The sequence below is a fragment of the Natator depressus genome, chromosome 20 (genome assembly GCF_965152275.1).
Source record: "Natator depressus isolate rNatDep1 chromosome 20, rNatDep2.hap1, whole genome shotgun sequence".
NCBI classification, from domain to species: Eukaryota; Metazoa; Chordata; order Testudines; family Cheloniidae; genus Natator; species Natator depressus.
Window position 1 is genome coordinate 2000951 of NC_134253.1, and position 16027 is coordinate 2016977.

A 16027-nucleotide genomic window follows, 5' to 3' on the forward strand; every position below is an offset into this window, starting at 1 on the left:
AGTATTCCCCTCTCCTTATTCCAAGCCTTTGGCCTTGATCTTCTGCCAATCACCAGCTGCTGCTCCAACCCATTCCCCACTAGGCCACCCCTGGGAGCAGAGGTAACTGAGAAAGACCCTTTAACATACAGGGTGGTTTGTGAAGTTTAAAGCCTATCTCATACAAGAATTACTATTATGTTTTCAGGCAATATCATGCAATATATTAGAAAGGCCCTTCCCTGGCCAGCTAGGCAGCAAACACGATGTCACAAGCTAAGAGGGGCAACTCAAGTAGAAATTGATGATCCACAGCAGAACCTAAGTAGGAATGCATGGTGCACTTGAGCTGAAGAGTGTTTTTAGCCAGGCTATTGGTGTGCATGCCCTGATTCTGCTGAACTTAAAGAGTGATTTCCTCAGGCTGAAGGAGGGAGAGGAGGGTTTCTTTGCCCAGGACAGCCCAGAGAAACGGAGAAAATAAAAAACAGCAACGTTAAAATAAAAGGGAGGCTCCAGGTAGTTCCTGCTTTAAGTGGCATAACCTGATTCTCAACCCAAGGGTGCAATTCCCCAAGACATAGTAGGGAGATCAAACCCTTCATCTTCATCCCTGAATGGCATTATCCTTTCCTCATCCTCCATCTGACAGATGCTTGGCCACTCCAGTTCTCCTTCCCCACTACCTAGGTTCATCCCTGAACCTTGTGTGGGCATTTACACCAGTGCACGATGGGTGTAAAAAACTTCCAATTTTGATGTGGTGGCATTACACACCTGCTTTGCACTGCTGTAAATAACTGCACAAGTGGCAGGGGAATGGAGAACTGGGCACTGGGATTTCTACCCACCACAGATACACTAAGAACATTTTTGCTCTTTGCGCTGTATATATATATATATATTTTTTTAAACTTCACAGTTGAAAAAATAAGCAGCACAACTGTACAGCTATCAGGGATTCTCTATTAGGTCCTGCACGGGGAAGAGAGCCTACACTCCTTACTAGTGCTACTGTGTGTGTGGTGGGGGAAGGGGGGGGAGAGAGAGCGAGAGCACACACATGAGCGTGCTCCCCCACAACAGGTAAAGCCTAACATGGACAGATATCAGACAATCCCAAAGCGTTCTGCTCTTTTCCTCTTCTTTGCCTGCAAAAGGGATTGAAAGAAAAATCAAAACCAAAAAGAAAAACATTCACAATTCAAACCTCACACACATTTGGATGAAAACTAAAAAAAAAACCAAAAAAAAAAACCACCACACTTGATGGTAGAACATGACCCTAGTGCATGACTGACCCAGCCCCTGTCTAAATACGGGATCACAGGGTTAGTTCAAGAGGGTATTCGGTATCAATGTTTGGCAAGGAGCTACAAGATTTTAGTCCAGCATTTGAACAAACAGAGCTTGAAATCAAGTTGCAAAGCATACAGTGCCCAAGATACAGTGCTGCTGAAGTCACTTCATCTCGCTGGCAACAGTGCTACAAAAGGGAACAATGCCTACTTGAGAGGCCTGGAAACCCTTCCAGGCAATGGGGAGGTGGGAAATTTAAAAGGGCAAAGGGTTAACACTCTTCTATTCATGGAAAAGGTGAGAGGGACACACTAAACTGCATTAAATATTCTATTGCGTCTCTCAGATATGCCTTTAACTTGATACACGAGGGGTGTATAAATCTTAATTTTTAGCAGGATAAATAGCCTGGGGGCAACAAAAGCCCGAACCAAGAATCTCCAGGGGAAAGGTGCATTTGAGCGCACACAATACTAGTAAAAAGACCTTTTTGTTCCAGGCACAACCTGTAAGTGACCTAGTGGGAAAACATGGAATCCTTCACCCCCAGCCACCCCCTCTGCTCAGGCTGAACAGGGGCTTGTTCTCCAGTGCTGCTTGCAGAAGGCTGGGAATGCCGTGCACCATTTCATTCAAGGGAAGCGTTTATCAAAATGCTACAAAAACAAAACAAAAAAAGCCCCCAAACCCCACCTGAATTGCTGAGATCACTCTTCGGAGCCAAACAAAAAACCACTTCTTGTATGTCAAATCCAGAAGCCATCTGGTTAAGTAGCTTCTGAGACCCCAACAGCTCACCCTCCCGCAACCTTTGCCAAATGATTGTTAAAATTAAAATCCACCTCCAGCAGCTCCTCTGTGGACAGTGATGGGGGCTCAGCTCTCACTGATTTATGCTAGAGTATGATTTATGCAGCACCACTGGTGTGCCTGGTACTCGACAAACTGGAACGTAGGAACTGCCACAGGACCATCTAGCCTGGTCTCTGGTACCAGGTGCCGCACAGCAAGGCATATAACCCCACAAATAAAATGGTGAGGCACTGTCTTGCAGAGCTTACAAATTAAAAATCAGACCAAAAGACACAACAGCAGGACAGAGGTGTCAAAACAAAAGATGGAGGAGAGAAAAGCAAGGGGTGTAGTCAATTTCTTGATCCTTACTTGTTCCTTCCTTTTTTATGTTGTGAAATTTACATGCATTTTATGATGAAAGGAGTGAAGCAAGTTTAAAGCTCAAGGGCTTCCTGGATAAAGGAAGTTGTACGGAGGGAGGTGAAAGGGAGGTGGTATAGTAGGCCACTCCAGGCATAAAGGGAGCAGTGTGGAGGAAACTGGAGGAGAACGGTTGCTCCCAATTTTCTGCAGGCATCTGTATTAGTTTGCAAGACTAAGAGCTCAGCCGCACTGGCCAGCGCCAGCCAGATCTTGTAGCTTGGGCTGCTCCAAACCAGTCTGACAAGCTCCACAGGGGGGTTAGAATGCATGCAACCCAAAAGAGGCAGATGCTCATCATCAAGGTAAAGATGATAAATTATCTTTGCAGTATCATCATTAGGGTACCTGAAGGAACTGAATATAAGTACTTGCTTGCGGACCAGTAGGATGAGATCCACTTGAGGAGCGAGATGTCATGTGTGCAATAGTTACAGTACCATATTCAACTCTCCTAATAATTCAGCATGGAAAGTGTTCTCAGCTGCCCTTCCGCCCCCAAACTTCTTATCACGTGTCCCTCTGCTTGCAGGTTTGGCATTTTACCTCTGTGTCCTCTGTGGCTCCAGCCCCAGCCGAACTTGTTACAATGCCAAACCGCTCCTTCCTCTTCTTCAGCTTCTCATCATCTTCGCTCTGAGTGGAAAGAAGGTAGAAGATTTAGTTTGCCAGACAGGCCCGAAAGAATCATTTTAACAGTTGATAAGGTTCCTTTCCTTGCCCCCCAAATCTTCCTGCTTTTAGCTACAAGACCAGCTGCTAGAAAAGAGTAGTTGCAAGATGATTTTGAGGTGCACATGAATCTGCACAGAGCTGAACATACACTTTAGCAGGCATCATCATGCTGGCATGGTTAGGTGCCCCATCCAGAGGGGATTTATTGAACAGATGCTCAAAAGAACCTCCCAATGAGTATTTATGATAAGTAAGTTCCCTTGCTAAACCTGCTCTCCCTCCATGGTAATCAATAAAAAGTGAAACCTATTTCTCTGGGAGTACAGTGGTGAACTTCATGGAGTTTATAGGATTAATGGCTAAAGTTAAGTAACCTGTGATTTTGCACCTGCCTAACTTTGCAACTGCTCTGTCCCCTCCACTTTAAATGTCTTTATCCTGTAACTGTCCACACCTTAACAGGTCAAGTCAAAGCAGAGCCGACCACGATAGCTAGTAAGGCATGGTGCATTGAGGTAGGGAGGAAAAAGGAAAAGCTTTTATATTTCCAATGGAGTAAATGAAAGGCACTGGATTGGCAGCCTTAGGGAGCGAGTCTCTGTTTAACCAAAGCAGTACAATTACCTGGCAGTGGCAGTGTAAGCTTCCAGTCAATGTGTCCCAGTCCTGACAGGGAGGGCCCCTTACTAAGTTCTCCCTTAATGACCCCATTAAATCTTTGGCCTCAGTATTGTAACCCAAACTCATTTCACATAGGCCACTGAGCAGCAGACCAGGGTTGAATTTCAGTTAGGAACCTAGAGGTGAAAGCCTCTGTATCCCTATTACCAACCCAAGTGTAGGCCAAACATTGAGGATTTACAAGATCTCACATTAAAATAAAAAATGTTGCTCCAATGGAAATGGTTTTAAAAACTGCCCCGTAAAGTTTGCAACATGAAGAGAATTTGCACTAGAAGCAGAAAGTGAAGCTGGCTACACCCTGCAGAATGAATGTAAAATACAGAATAGCATAAACACTCTTCAGCAGCTCTAGTGAAACTAGTAGCAAAAGGGAAGAACCCAATTCACTTTGATGAGGGACTGTCTGGAGCATCACCACTGACTAACACCAATCCACCTGCTGCATGTTTTTCCTCATTGGGAAATTAAGGAATGTGATAAATCAACATGATAAAGAGGATGCACCCTCAGAAGAATGCACAGATTGGGTCAGACCAGTGGTCCATCTAGCTCAGTATCCTGTCTTCTGACAGTGGCCAGTGCCAGATGCTACAAAGGGAATCAACAAAACATGGCAATTGAGTGATCTATCCCGTCACCTAGTCCAGCTTCTGGCAGTTGGAGGTTTAGGGACACCCAGGGCATAGGGTTGCATCCCAGACCATCTTGGCTAATAGCCATTGATGAATCTATCCTCCATAATCCTCTCTAATTCTTTTTTTAACCTAATATACTGTTGGTATTCACAACATCCTCTGGCAACGAGTTCCACAAGCTGCCTGTGCGTTGTACGAAGTAGTAGTTCAACGTGTTTGTTTTACAGCTGCTGCCTATTAATTTCACTGGGTGACTCCTGGTTTGTGTGTTATGTGAAGGACTAAAGAACACTTCTTTATTCACTTTCTCCACACCATTCATGATTCTGCAGACCTCTGTCATCTCCCCCCGCCACAGTCATCTCTTTGCCAAGCTGACCTGGCCCAGTTTTTTAATCTTACACTTGATCCTGCAGTGACACCATAATGCCACGTTTGCAACATCACCTCTCTCTCGGAGCAGACGGTCAGCCATAGGACTATGTGAATCATCCAACATAAGCCCAGGGAACACTGTACTCCCCAGTGCTTATGTTGTATGGTTTCCTATGCCTGCCCCGATGCGATAGACCCTAAGCTTTAAGCACTAGCTGCACTAGTTTCCCATCTGCCCTTGAAGACTTCATGGATCATAACAATGGTCTCAACTTTTATCCAGAGAGCCCTCTGGCCCGTTCATAAGGGAGCGCTGATGTTACTGAAAAGTCTCTCGAGTTAACGAATGAGCTCTCTTTGTTGCTTCCAAGGAGGATTTTTATGGCTATATGGATTTATTTTATTATTATTATTTCCAACACTCCATTTCTTGCATTTTCTAATCCCCTATTTAGAGAGGTGCCCACTGACCAGGAGGATGCCATCTGTCAGCGTATCCTTTCTAAGCCAAGGGAGAGCATTTTCTGCAAGGCAGCATTCCAGTGCAATGGAAGAACCCTAAAAATCCCACCGAAGCTCAATCTAGACACAAAGTCTTAGCATGGGCCCCAAAGATCTTTGGTTCAGCCTCAAGAGGACATTTCAGCATATATCCTATGTACATTTGCACAGTAGAGCAGGCAGATTAGACAGCATAGATATTGGTTTTTCACATTTCGACTCCTACAGACTGATGTGACAAATAATCCATCCCACAAAAAACCCTAAACTCTTACACTTTCAACAGACCATGAGGCTCGGCTCTGTGGTTCTATTGTTAATGATGTTAATGTAAACTATGTACATGAGGTCACTCGGGATTTTTGAAAGGTACCTTCTGTTTGAAGCCTTCACAAAAAACATACATCCCTTAAAACTGGGAATGTCCTAACTATACTGTGGTTAATTCTCAGTTAAGGGTTTCTACACCTTTAACACTTACAAGCTTAGGGCTCTTTCCTGTGGATTGTTAGTAAGCAGAACCCCCAATAAGTTGATGGCAGCCTTGGATGAAAAAGACCAGGCCTGTAATTCGCTGTAAAATTCTACAGCTGCTCCTCCTCCAGGATCTGCACAAGCGAGGTATCTCACAACCCTGTCAAATGGTATTTTTCTACACCATTAAATATGAAGGCACCTTTCCTTTGAATTATTTGCTGCAGTGCCCTTGGATTTGTTAGCTGTGGTTCAATAAACCCCACGGGTAGAATCTGGCTTGCTATCCAGTGCTAGGGTCTCATTTCTGCAAGCATCACAAAGGATGTCTGTCTCACGGAGCTTGACTCAATTCTTTTGCTGACATTCACTTTGCACTCCAAACTGTTTTCATGGGGGATGCTTCTGATTAGGATATTTTACTTATTCACTCCTTGCTCCTTCAGCAAGAGCAGAGGGGCGGGCATGCGTGCTCAGAGGAGTCCTTCTCTTGCTATGGACACAATACATTTGGCTGCCGCTGGCAGGATGAGAGATCTGATCTACTAATGGTTTTCAGTTTAGCAAGAGGCAGTGGAGACAGTCTGATAAGCCAGACAACTACTCCTATACGCGTCATAGGTCTCTTGCCCCCCTTTTCTATTTACTGCACTGACCACCATTCCTCTTAAACGCATTTCCATTTTGACATGACCATCTCAGCACTCACTCAACCTACCTTCACAAATTCCGTTTCAGTGATTTGCGGTCTGAATGGACAGTTTTACTGACATTTCGCAGAACCGTCACGTCCCTACATTTCTTGAGATTCTCCACAAAACCAGAGGCTTTTATTTCCACTACCACTACCCACACGGATGCCTTGACTATCAGTAATAACCAAGGCCATCATTACCCTTTAAAAGCCTCAATGCATCCATTTTCAATGGATTTATTTCTAGCTTTGGCTATTTCAGCCCTCATTTAGCCAGTTTTGTCAACTCACGCTGTCCAATTACCTTGCTACACTCCTATAATTTCTCCTCTGTCCCCTGTCACTAAGTGTATTTCATGTCTTCCCCTCCAACACCATTCGTTACATTTCATGACTCGTGAGAGCATGGTCCGACAGAGACATTAAAAAGGCATTCATTTGCAATCAGGTGAAGCAAGCAGAGCCATCCTTGTGATGACAAATAAGAGATGTAACAAATCGAAACCATCACCAATAAGGCAGTTGCCTGGAACTCCTCACTGGATGCACAACTTCCCACGTCCGTTAGGCATCTTAAGTAAATGGGTATGAAATTGGTCGTCGTTTTGCTTTACTAAAAAGGCACCCCCCCCATCAGAGCAAGAACTCAAGAGGCCCACTGTCTACAGCTAACAGAAATTATATATTAGTAACAAGTAACTTCTAACCCCAATTGCTCCATTTTAATAAACTGACGTTAGCCAGGCAAGCAGAGGAAACAAACCGGACACTTAGAAAAAAGATCCATTTAAATGCAAACTCGCAAAACAGACCTAATGACATCACCGGTGCGGTGGCCAATTTTCATGACAAAAGTGACACTTGACACCCCCTCAGCGAGCAGCTGGACAGCCTTCGTTATGTCAATACCTTACATAAATGACACCATAGCAACCGGCTCAGTATTATTAATTATGACATCTCCATGTGTTGTGGCAACAGGGGCGACTGAAAAGTTTTAATTGAAAACTCAGCAATTTCTCATGAGTTTTGGCTCCATAGGCAGTTATGGCCCAAACAGCGCATTCATTTCTTTCTGTGCACTTACGACACTTCACTGGAGTAATTATTGCTAAATACAACTGCTAACTTTTCCTTTTGTTCTAGGGTCCCACTTAGCCCTTGAACACCCACAGATCTGCCATGTTTTTAGTTTCTAACTTCCCTTCCCAGAAGGGCTCTCGAGACCCTGACTATAAACAGTCATTTAAAGGAAGCAGTGCAACGTAGCAGCTCTGGCATCCATCTGCCTGCTAGGGACTGGGACTCTATTCTCAACATTACCACTACCTAGCGCCTTACCTAATCTCCAGCGCAGGAGCATCACAGCGCCTCTCCGGGCATGGCTGTTTAGCACTCTGAGTTTTGGTTCCCCATTTGTATTATCATAACATCTAGAGACCCTAGCTGAGCTCGCGTGCACGCACACACACACCCTGCACCCAAAGAACTTTTAGACAAGGCACAAAAAGGACTGGAGAAAAGAAATGGTGTTATTCCCATTTTACAGCTGGGGAACAGAGGGGTAGACAAGTGAAGTGGCCTTCCCAAGACACACAGGAAGTCTGTTGTAGAGCAGGGAACTGAACCCAGTTTTCCTGTGTCTCAATCCAGGAGGCCATCCTCTCTAAGTGTGGTCATATGACCTCCACCATCCCTAGAAAGGTGGTTGTGAAGCTTAGAGTCTATGGAACCACCAATGGTGGGAAGAATTATGTATCATTTGGAATCATAGGGGCTGCAAAAAAAAAAATCACTGTTTGGAGAAGTGTAATCTATAAGAACCTAAGAATGGCCCTACTGCGTCAGACCAAAGGTCCATCTAGCCCAGTATCCTGTTTTTCGACAGTGGCCAGTGCCAAGCGCCCCAGAGGGAATGAACACTTGATGATTACCTGTTCTGTTCATTCCGTCGCTTATTTCCAGCTTCTGGCAAACAGAGGCTAGGGACACCATTCCTGCCCATCCTGGCTAATAACCATTGATGGACCTATCCTCCATGAATTTATCTAGTTCTTTTTTGAACCCTGTTATGGTCTTGGCCTTCACAACATCCTCTGGCAAGGAGTTCCACAGGTTGACTGTGTGTTGTGTGAAGAAATACTTCCTTTGGTTGGTTTTAAACCTGCTGCCTATTAATTTCATTTGGTGACCCCTAGTTCTTGTTATGAGAAATAGTAAACAATACTTCCTTATCTACTTTCTATACCAGTCATGATTTTATAGACCTCAATCATATCTCCCCTTAGCCATCTTTTCCAAGCTGAAAAGTCCCAGTCTTATTAATCTCTCCTCATATGGAGGTCGATCCCTACCCCTAATCATTTTTATTGCCCTTTTCTGAACCTTTCCCAAGTTCAATATATCTTTGCAAGCACTGATGCTGGTAGAGAAAATCCACTCCAATCTGCTCATTTAACTATCTACAACCAGGCTCTTCGATTGCTATGGGTGACCAAAGTGTTGTTCAAACCCTGCTGGTGGGAGAATGGCCCAAATACAAACTTCTGGAGAAACAGGAGCACTGTCTCTTTAAAAGGACACATGGGAGTGTCTCTTGGGGGAACTGCTCTGAGCTGCAGGTTATTTATTTTTTCGGTAACCCCTCCACCCCCGATTGTGGCCCTGCAGAGAAAGAGTATAACAGTCTCAGTAAATCAACACTGTTCTAATGATCTTGCTCACTTGACCCCCTAGCATGACAGTGTCAGATGCAAACACGCTTACAATAAACTTCACTCCATCTTTGGCTCCTCGCTGACAGGTTTTGATTCATGGGGTGCTGAAACCCATCTGAGGAAAATTACCTCTATCAAAACACTGCTATCTCTGCATTTATCAAGCCCTGGGGCCATGCTTGAGTGTGCAAATGGGCACATGTGCATCTGCAGCGAAAGCTGACCTTTCCAGCAGCATCAGACCAATTTTCTAACCTCTCTGTTACTAGGTTTGCTCCCTTTGCACTCACACTGGGAGAGATTTTTTTATATTAAAAAAAGGGGGGAGGGACGGAGGTGGTGGAGGGCTTTCCGTGAAGGATCCAAGCCTGAGAGTTAAAAACTTTTAAAGCGTAATGGGCATGGGGCAATGTGCGGGATTTTAGACATGTGTAACTACACATTTCTACAAAAAGAAGCAAATTTGCTCAGATAAATTGGTTAGTCTCTAAGGTGCCACAAGTACTCCTTTTCTTTTTGCGAATACAGACTAACACGGCTGCTACTCTGAAACCAGGCATTTCTACTGCGCTTATCTAGCTGCAGCACTTTCGTTTCAATCTAGCGCTGTCCTGTCATTTTGAATGAAATAAGCAGCTAACATCATCCACAGGGCCACAATCACACAGCTCACCTCAGTGCTGTCGTCAATAATACACACCACATGGATCTTCCTCAGGCTCTTTTCTAACCCCTTCAAGATTCTGGCTCTTTCTTTATAAGTGGCAGCTTTCTACAGCCAGCAACTGAACTGTCAATGATCCTTCAAATCAGCCCGTAGGCCTGTAAGTTGTTGAACATCCTCTATGCCAAACGACTTCAATGGGAGCGGCTGGAGCTCAGCTGAGCTCCAGGCACAATCAGGTAATTCATTCTGAAGGCAGGATTACTTCTATAGACTGTAAGCAGCTTGGGACAGGGACCAAAATGTCTCTTATGGAACGTACCCACTGAGCATGCGGGCAGCGTCCAGTGAAGGGTTTTGATCAAACTGAAAGAACGACGACATTAACTGGACTGAGCTCTTCAGTCTCTCTGGGAAACACCTGAAAAGGGGTACTCGACAGTTGAGCCAGAAGACTCTCAAACGGCCACACTCCCAAACCAGCATTAAAACACCCTCTTTACTGCAGCCAGACAAACAGGCCAGAAGCAGCCTTTTCGTGAAGCAACACTGACACACAGTGGGGGCAGGTGGGCAAACCCAACATGTACATCCACTGAAGAGGTCCAACAGTGAGGTGCGGCCAGCACAGCTCCAGATTTTAAAAATGCCTGAGAGAATTAATCAATCCCAAATTTATCTGGCCTTTATTTCGTACCCAGATTATTCCCAAAAGATAAAAGGACCCTTTAAAAAAATCAGATCATTCCCCTCACCCCACAGGGCGGGCAAGTTGCCAGTTTCAGTGCTGGAAGGGTGAATGCCAAAATGCATTAAGTCTTGGTTTCCATGGTGCACGGAGCAGCTCTGGTTCTAACCTCATCCCCACAAGCAGAATTGGATTTTAACTTGGGAGGGGAGGGCGCAGCTGGTTACCTTTTTAAAGGACACGCAAGAGCTCCCTGCAACAATGGCGGCTCTCGGCTCTGCTCCGACAGGAGAAGCCCTGTTCTTTCTCCCTTCTGAAGCGAGGCAGCTCCCAGCTGATCCCCGTACAAGTGAAACCTCTTGGTGTCCTCTATGTTAGGGGCCGGGGGCCAGATCAGCTGCAGCGGCCCTGGCAATTACTAAGGATATGGCTACACCACCAATGCTGCAACTACCCCACTGTCGTAGAGACACTTGCTACAACAACGGTTGGGGGGCTTCTGTCCCTGTGGTAAATCCACCCCCTCAAGAGATGGCAGCTAGATCAATGGAAGAATTCTCCTGTCACACTAGTTTTGTCGGGCTTAGGTCAGTTTAACGACATCTCTCAGGGGGGAATTTTCCACACCCCTGAGCAATGCAGCTAGGCTGACTTAAATTTTAGGTGTTGACCAGGCCCAAGCTTTAGTGCTCTAAAACAGTGTTTCTCAACAACCGGTCCATGGACTGGCACCGGTTCCCGAGACCTCCATGACACAGTTTAGGAAGGCAGCAAGCTGGTCCCTGGTACCAAAAGGGTTGAGAAACACTGCTCTAACGAACAGCTCATCTGAAGTGATGGGAGGACTCTGCACTGCGTCAATCACTGCAAACAAAGAAGGGGTGCTTCTGAAGGGACAGTAAGAGATGAGAATACATATTAACACACATTTCTCCCTATGGTTAGCCCTAGACACCAAGGAAGCACAAGCAAGTGACACAGCAGCAGCTCCTAATCCTCAGCTGTTTAGATTTCATAGCAGTGGCCTGGCTGTAGGTGCTATGGAATGACACCTCGAGGATACAGCACAGGGCTCATTACCAATAACTAAGATAGGCAAAAATAAATGGAGGACCAACCTCTCTTTAGTAGCAGCAGACAGGTGATGAGCATTGGGCTCAGGCTCAATACAGGAAACAGAAGTGGCAGGGAAGGGGCTACACTCTGAAGAACCTGCCAATATTCTAACCTCATCTCTGACGGGGGCATCAGATCACAGATGATCAAAGCTGTGGGTAATCTTGGGTTCATGCTAGATTCACCACTAATCCTAGACCTTACAGACAAGAAACCATGGTACAATACCTCACACTGCTGAAAGCCAAGCCTCACAGTATTGTATGGGCAAGATGCCTTCTCCATAGATTAAGAGTCCCCTAGAGAAAAGAAGTCTGGATTTCCAGAACAACACTGGAGAGGAATTCTAATCACGAATGTAGAGATACATACACAAACCTCCATAATCTCATCCTTGGAGCTTTCATTCTGAGAGAATGGAAGGGTGTGCACGCGCATGTATGTATAAAAATGGACCCTTCTGGTCATCTACTCTCCTGTATCTTGCTGCAGCATGACGGATGGCAGGATGAAAAGCAGAGCCCTGAGGCTTTCAGGCGATGGTAGATTAATGATGACATGGCCTTGACCTCCAAAAGGTAAAGGTTATGAAACACTCAAGGGTAACTGGGCTTCCAATTTCATACCCAGAGGGTGAATGACAGCAACTGATGGTTTTATTCTCAGAAACACTCCAATCCTGGGACGCACAGCTGTCACCCACCACCTTTTTGAAATTCATCTCAACGTATTTATACCTCCTGGCTCTTTTGCCTTGCAGACTCCATTCAAGAGCTTCTAAGTCCATTTGGAGTTGATAAACTAATGTACATCAGCAAATATTTAGTAGGGGCTGTGAAACAATTGGAAATCCCAGGGGTTTTATGTAAGCATTCCTCATGTGGCTTACCTTTCAATTTGCATCCCCAGAATTGCTTTTCACACAGATATCACAGTGAGAGACCTCAGTTTCATACTATGCATACACTGTAAACTATCTTATAGGAACAACCAAGGAGCTGTTGGTTTTATAGACTCCACTTCCCCACCCCCATTCTGCTGCCCCCAAAAGGCCTCCAAATGCCTGGTTGTTTTCAAGCTGTCCCTTTCAACCCAAGTCAACACGGCTCTTTAATCTCCAACCTCATGAAACGAAGGTAAATAAAATATTGTAAGGTTCACCTCACTTCATGTCGTCATTCAACATTTGGAGCTAGTTACAGGGAGACATATGGTGAGATTGAAAAACTCTCTTTCCAGCAGCTCAAAGTCTTGTTAAAAAAATAATGCTACCCTTGAGAACATTCCCTCAACCTAGTGTGGAATACATTCACCTTTTCAACTCCATTAATATTAGATGCCTACGAAAGGGTTATTCATGAAAGGCTTGTATCACGGCCTACTTATAAAAAGACACTGCTCTTTTGTATCACCTTTCCTCCCAGGCTGGGCGGGCGGGCGATTATTTTATTTATATACAGTAGTATAAGAGATGTACGCTGAAGGATCTCTCAGAACTTCACAAGCATTATTCAGTCACATCCCCATGGGAAGTGGGCATCATCCTCATTTTGTTAATGGCTCACTCAAGGTTCCCCCAGCACATCAGTGACAGAACACAGAAGTTCCAGCCCTAAGAACTGACCATCTGTGTTTCACTGATGCAACTTTAGCTGGCCTCTCTAGGTGTGGGAAGTTTACTGACCAATCTCCCCTCTTGGAAGGTTCTCACACATTTTGCGGTCTTTAAGGACTAGGACTTTCACAGAATCAGCCTCTATATCATGTAAGTCTGGAGTGATGCTTCATTTGCCAGCTAACATGGTCTATTAAAACTTTTATAATATCACTAGGGACAAATCAAAATGTATCTAAGCCAGTCGCTTTTAAGGGCAGCAACTCCGAGTACATATTTTGTGAGTGCCAATACAACAAAGAGGCCAACTTGTTAAACTTATTGAGCCGGATTCTGATCTGACAGTGGTGCGAACTAAGAGCATCGCCATTCAAATCAGTGAAATGTAAATGCAGTACAGGCAAGATCAGTAGCAGGCCGCTAAGCTGAGACAGCAACTTTGTAGTTCACAGTAAGCAAATTTCTGCTATAATACATTAGTTGGGGAAAAAAAGTGACCGTGGTGCTACCTTTAGCTCCTCTCCCCTTCCCCACCTCCCTTCCAGTAAAAATCCAGGAAACACAGATCAGGTAAGGGAAGGATGAAGGAATCTAGCTAATGTATTTTTTCGACGCTGGTTTTGATTGAGGCCAAAAGTTACAACAGCTGGCAGTTCTGAGGTTTGTGTGTCAAGATGCTGAGGCCTTAACAGTTAAAAGTTTATGCTCTCTCCAAATGGAATCAGCAGGGGAGGAAGACAAAAAAGTCACAGCCATGTGTTAAGAGTACACCTGCAACTCTCCCAGAAGTGGAATACTGAAGTTGAAAAGCATTCTTTGACCTAGACGTCAGAGGAAGACAGACACACGTAAGGAATGCCACATGGCAGAGTGAAAGAGAGACATCTCAGGTGCAGGGCAAGGCAAAGGGGTTAGGAAGCATCTTCACAGTCCCTTAAGAACAGCGTCCTAAACATCATCAAAGCATTTCAGCTAAGTTGTTTTTTACCAGCACAGAAAGATTTTGACAAGCCCACAACGTACAGAATCTCCACCGATGTGTAGACACCAGAGGCTTTGCTTGACAAAAACGTATTTAGGAGTTACGGTATTTATGGTAAACAAGAGGCCACCTCAAGTTAAAGCTACTTGGCGCAGGGAAAGTTTTCCCTTGAAGCGTCCAGCTGTTATTAAAAAGGAGCAATCGGGCGATTACTAAACACTATTTGAATTGCACATTAGCCACAGATTTAAAAAAAATCCATCCTATTCAAAACCAACAAGCGCAAAAACGGCAACACACCACAGCAATGTTAACCCTTCCTGTGCATTGAGACAGTTTACATCCACACACTATTTATGGAAGGGAGAACTTTTTATCCAGGGAAGTGGATCATATTTCAACTGTATTTTATCATCTGAGGCCAATATGACTAGCCATTCTACCAACCAGCAATGGTGGAGATAAATGTAGAATCAAACCATATCACAAGGCACTGGAACGCCAGTGAATTTGGGGTGCAAGGAAAAACCTTCAGGGTGAATCCTTGCTCATTGAAATGGACAGCACAGTCCTAGCGTGCTGAAAATGAGTGTGTAAAAGTGTCCGTGTAGGGTCCCCAGATTTATCCCCCCTCCAGGATTTCAGATCAAACTGGCTCAGTTTACAAGTCAAATGAAGGTTCTTCTATCTGCAGGCCTCACGCACTTCCCCTGGGACCTGGAAAAGCAGCTGGGCTCTTTCCATCTGTGACCCCCAATGGTAAGTGATTCTGCAATCAGTACTGAGTTACAGATTTGGACAGAGGCCAAAGAGAATCCCCCACACTCTCCCATAGCAGCACTGGGAGCTCATGCAGGGCTAAGCACTCCTAGGTATCCTAGTGACTTAGTATGTCCATTCTATAGAATAGACAATAAATGAAAATTTATTAACATCAAAGCGATTTGATCCAACTCAGTACACAGGGAGTAGAGACTGGGAGTAATTAGTGGCCATTAGACTTAAAGTCTATATGTGGTCAAAAACTAAAAAGGCTATGGGATAAAGAACAAATGGCAATACACTATAGTACTTCAGAGCGTTACTTCACGACAGAGATTCATTAGGACAGGCTTTGAACTAATCTATAAACCAGATTAAATGCAAGATTCCCAACACACACAAGTGAGAGAGTTAGCAATAGCTCTGAGTCCTTCGTTCACCATTTTATACTTGGTTTCTCTTTTTGCAGAGTGGCAGAGACAAAGAACGGGTTGATTAACTCCCTTCCATGACCAACTTTGCTTGGCTGAATTCCCCTGTAGTCTGGTGAGCAGAGGCATTACTGGCGTTTAATTATTTAAGGTGAACGGAGAATCAAAATATGTCATTTGTATGACAGTACTCCTTAGAGGTCCCAACCAAGATCAGGGCATTGTGCCGGGCACTGCCCAAACATGGAGCAAGAGACTGGCCTTGCATCAAAGAGCTAACAATCTTCATAGACATTACAGAGGGTGGGAGAAAGGCGTTCCAGTGTCCAGGATACCAGCCTGCGACAAGCCGGAGACTCAGGTGCTCAACTCCCTGCTCCGCCACCAATGACCCATTTCTCTGGGCCTCAATTTCACCTGTACAAGGGTGCTAACAGCACTTCCCTACCTCACAGGGGTGCTGTAAGGGTAAATACAGCAAACATGATAAGGTGCTCAGATGCTAGGGCAACGATGGCCAT

At 44.8% G+C, this 16027-nt stretch overlaps 1 protein-coding gene across 3 annotated transcripts in view; it reads right to left on the reverse strand.

Annotated features, from left to right (window-relative positions):
- Window positions 1-693: 693 nt before the first annotated feature.
- Window positions 694-16027, reverse strand: part of SARNP (SAP domain containing ribonucleoprotein) — a 47497-nt gene continuing 32163 nt past the window's right edge. For all 3 annotated transcript variants that reach the window (XM_074935375.1, XM_074935373.1, XM_074935374.1), the window contains 2 exons: window positions 3040-3129; window positions 694-1130 (listed from right to left, as the gene is read on the reverse strand). In XM_074935375.1, the coding sequence (XP_074791476.1) occupies window positions 1089-1130; window positions 3040-3129 (132 nt within the window). In that variant the 3' untranslated portion in view covers window positions 694-1088. The remainder of the gene's footprint in view (window positions 1131-3039; window positions 3130-16027) is intronic.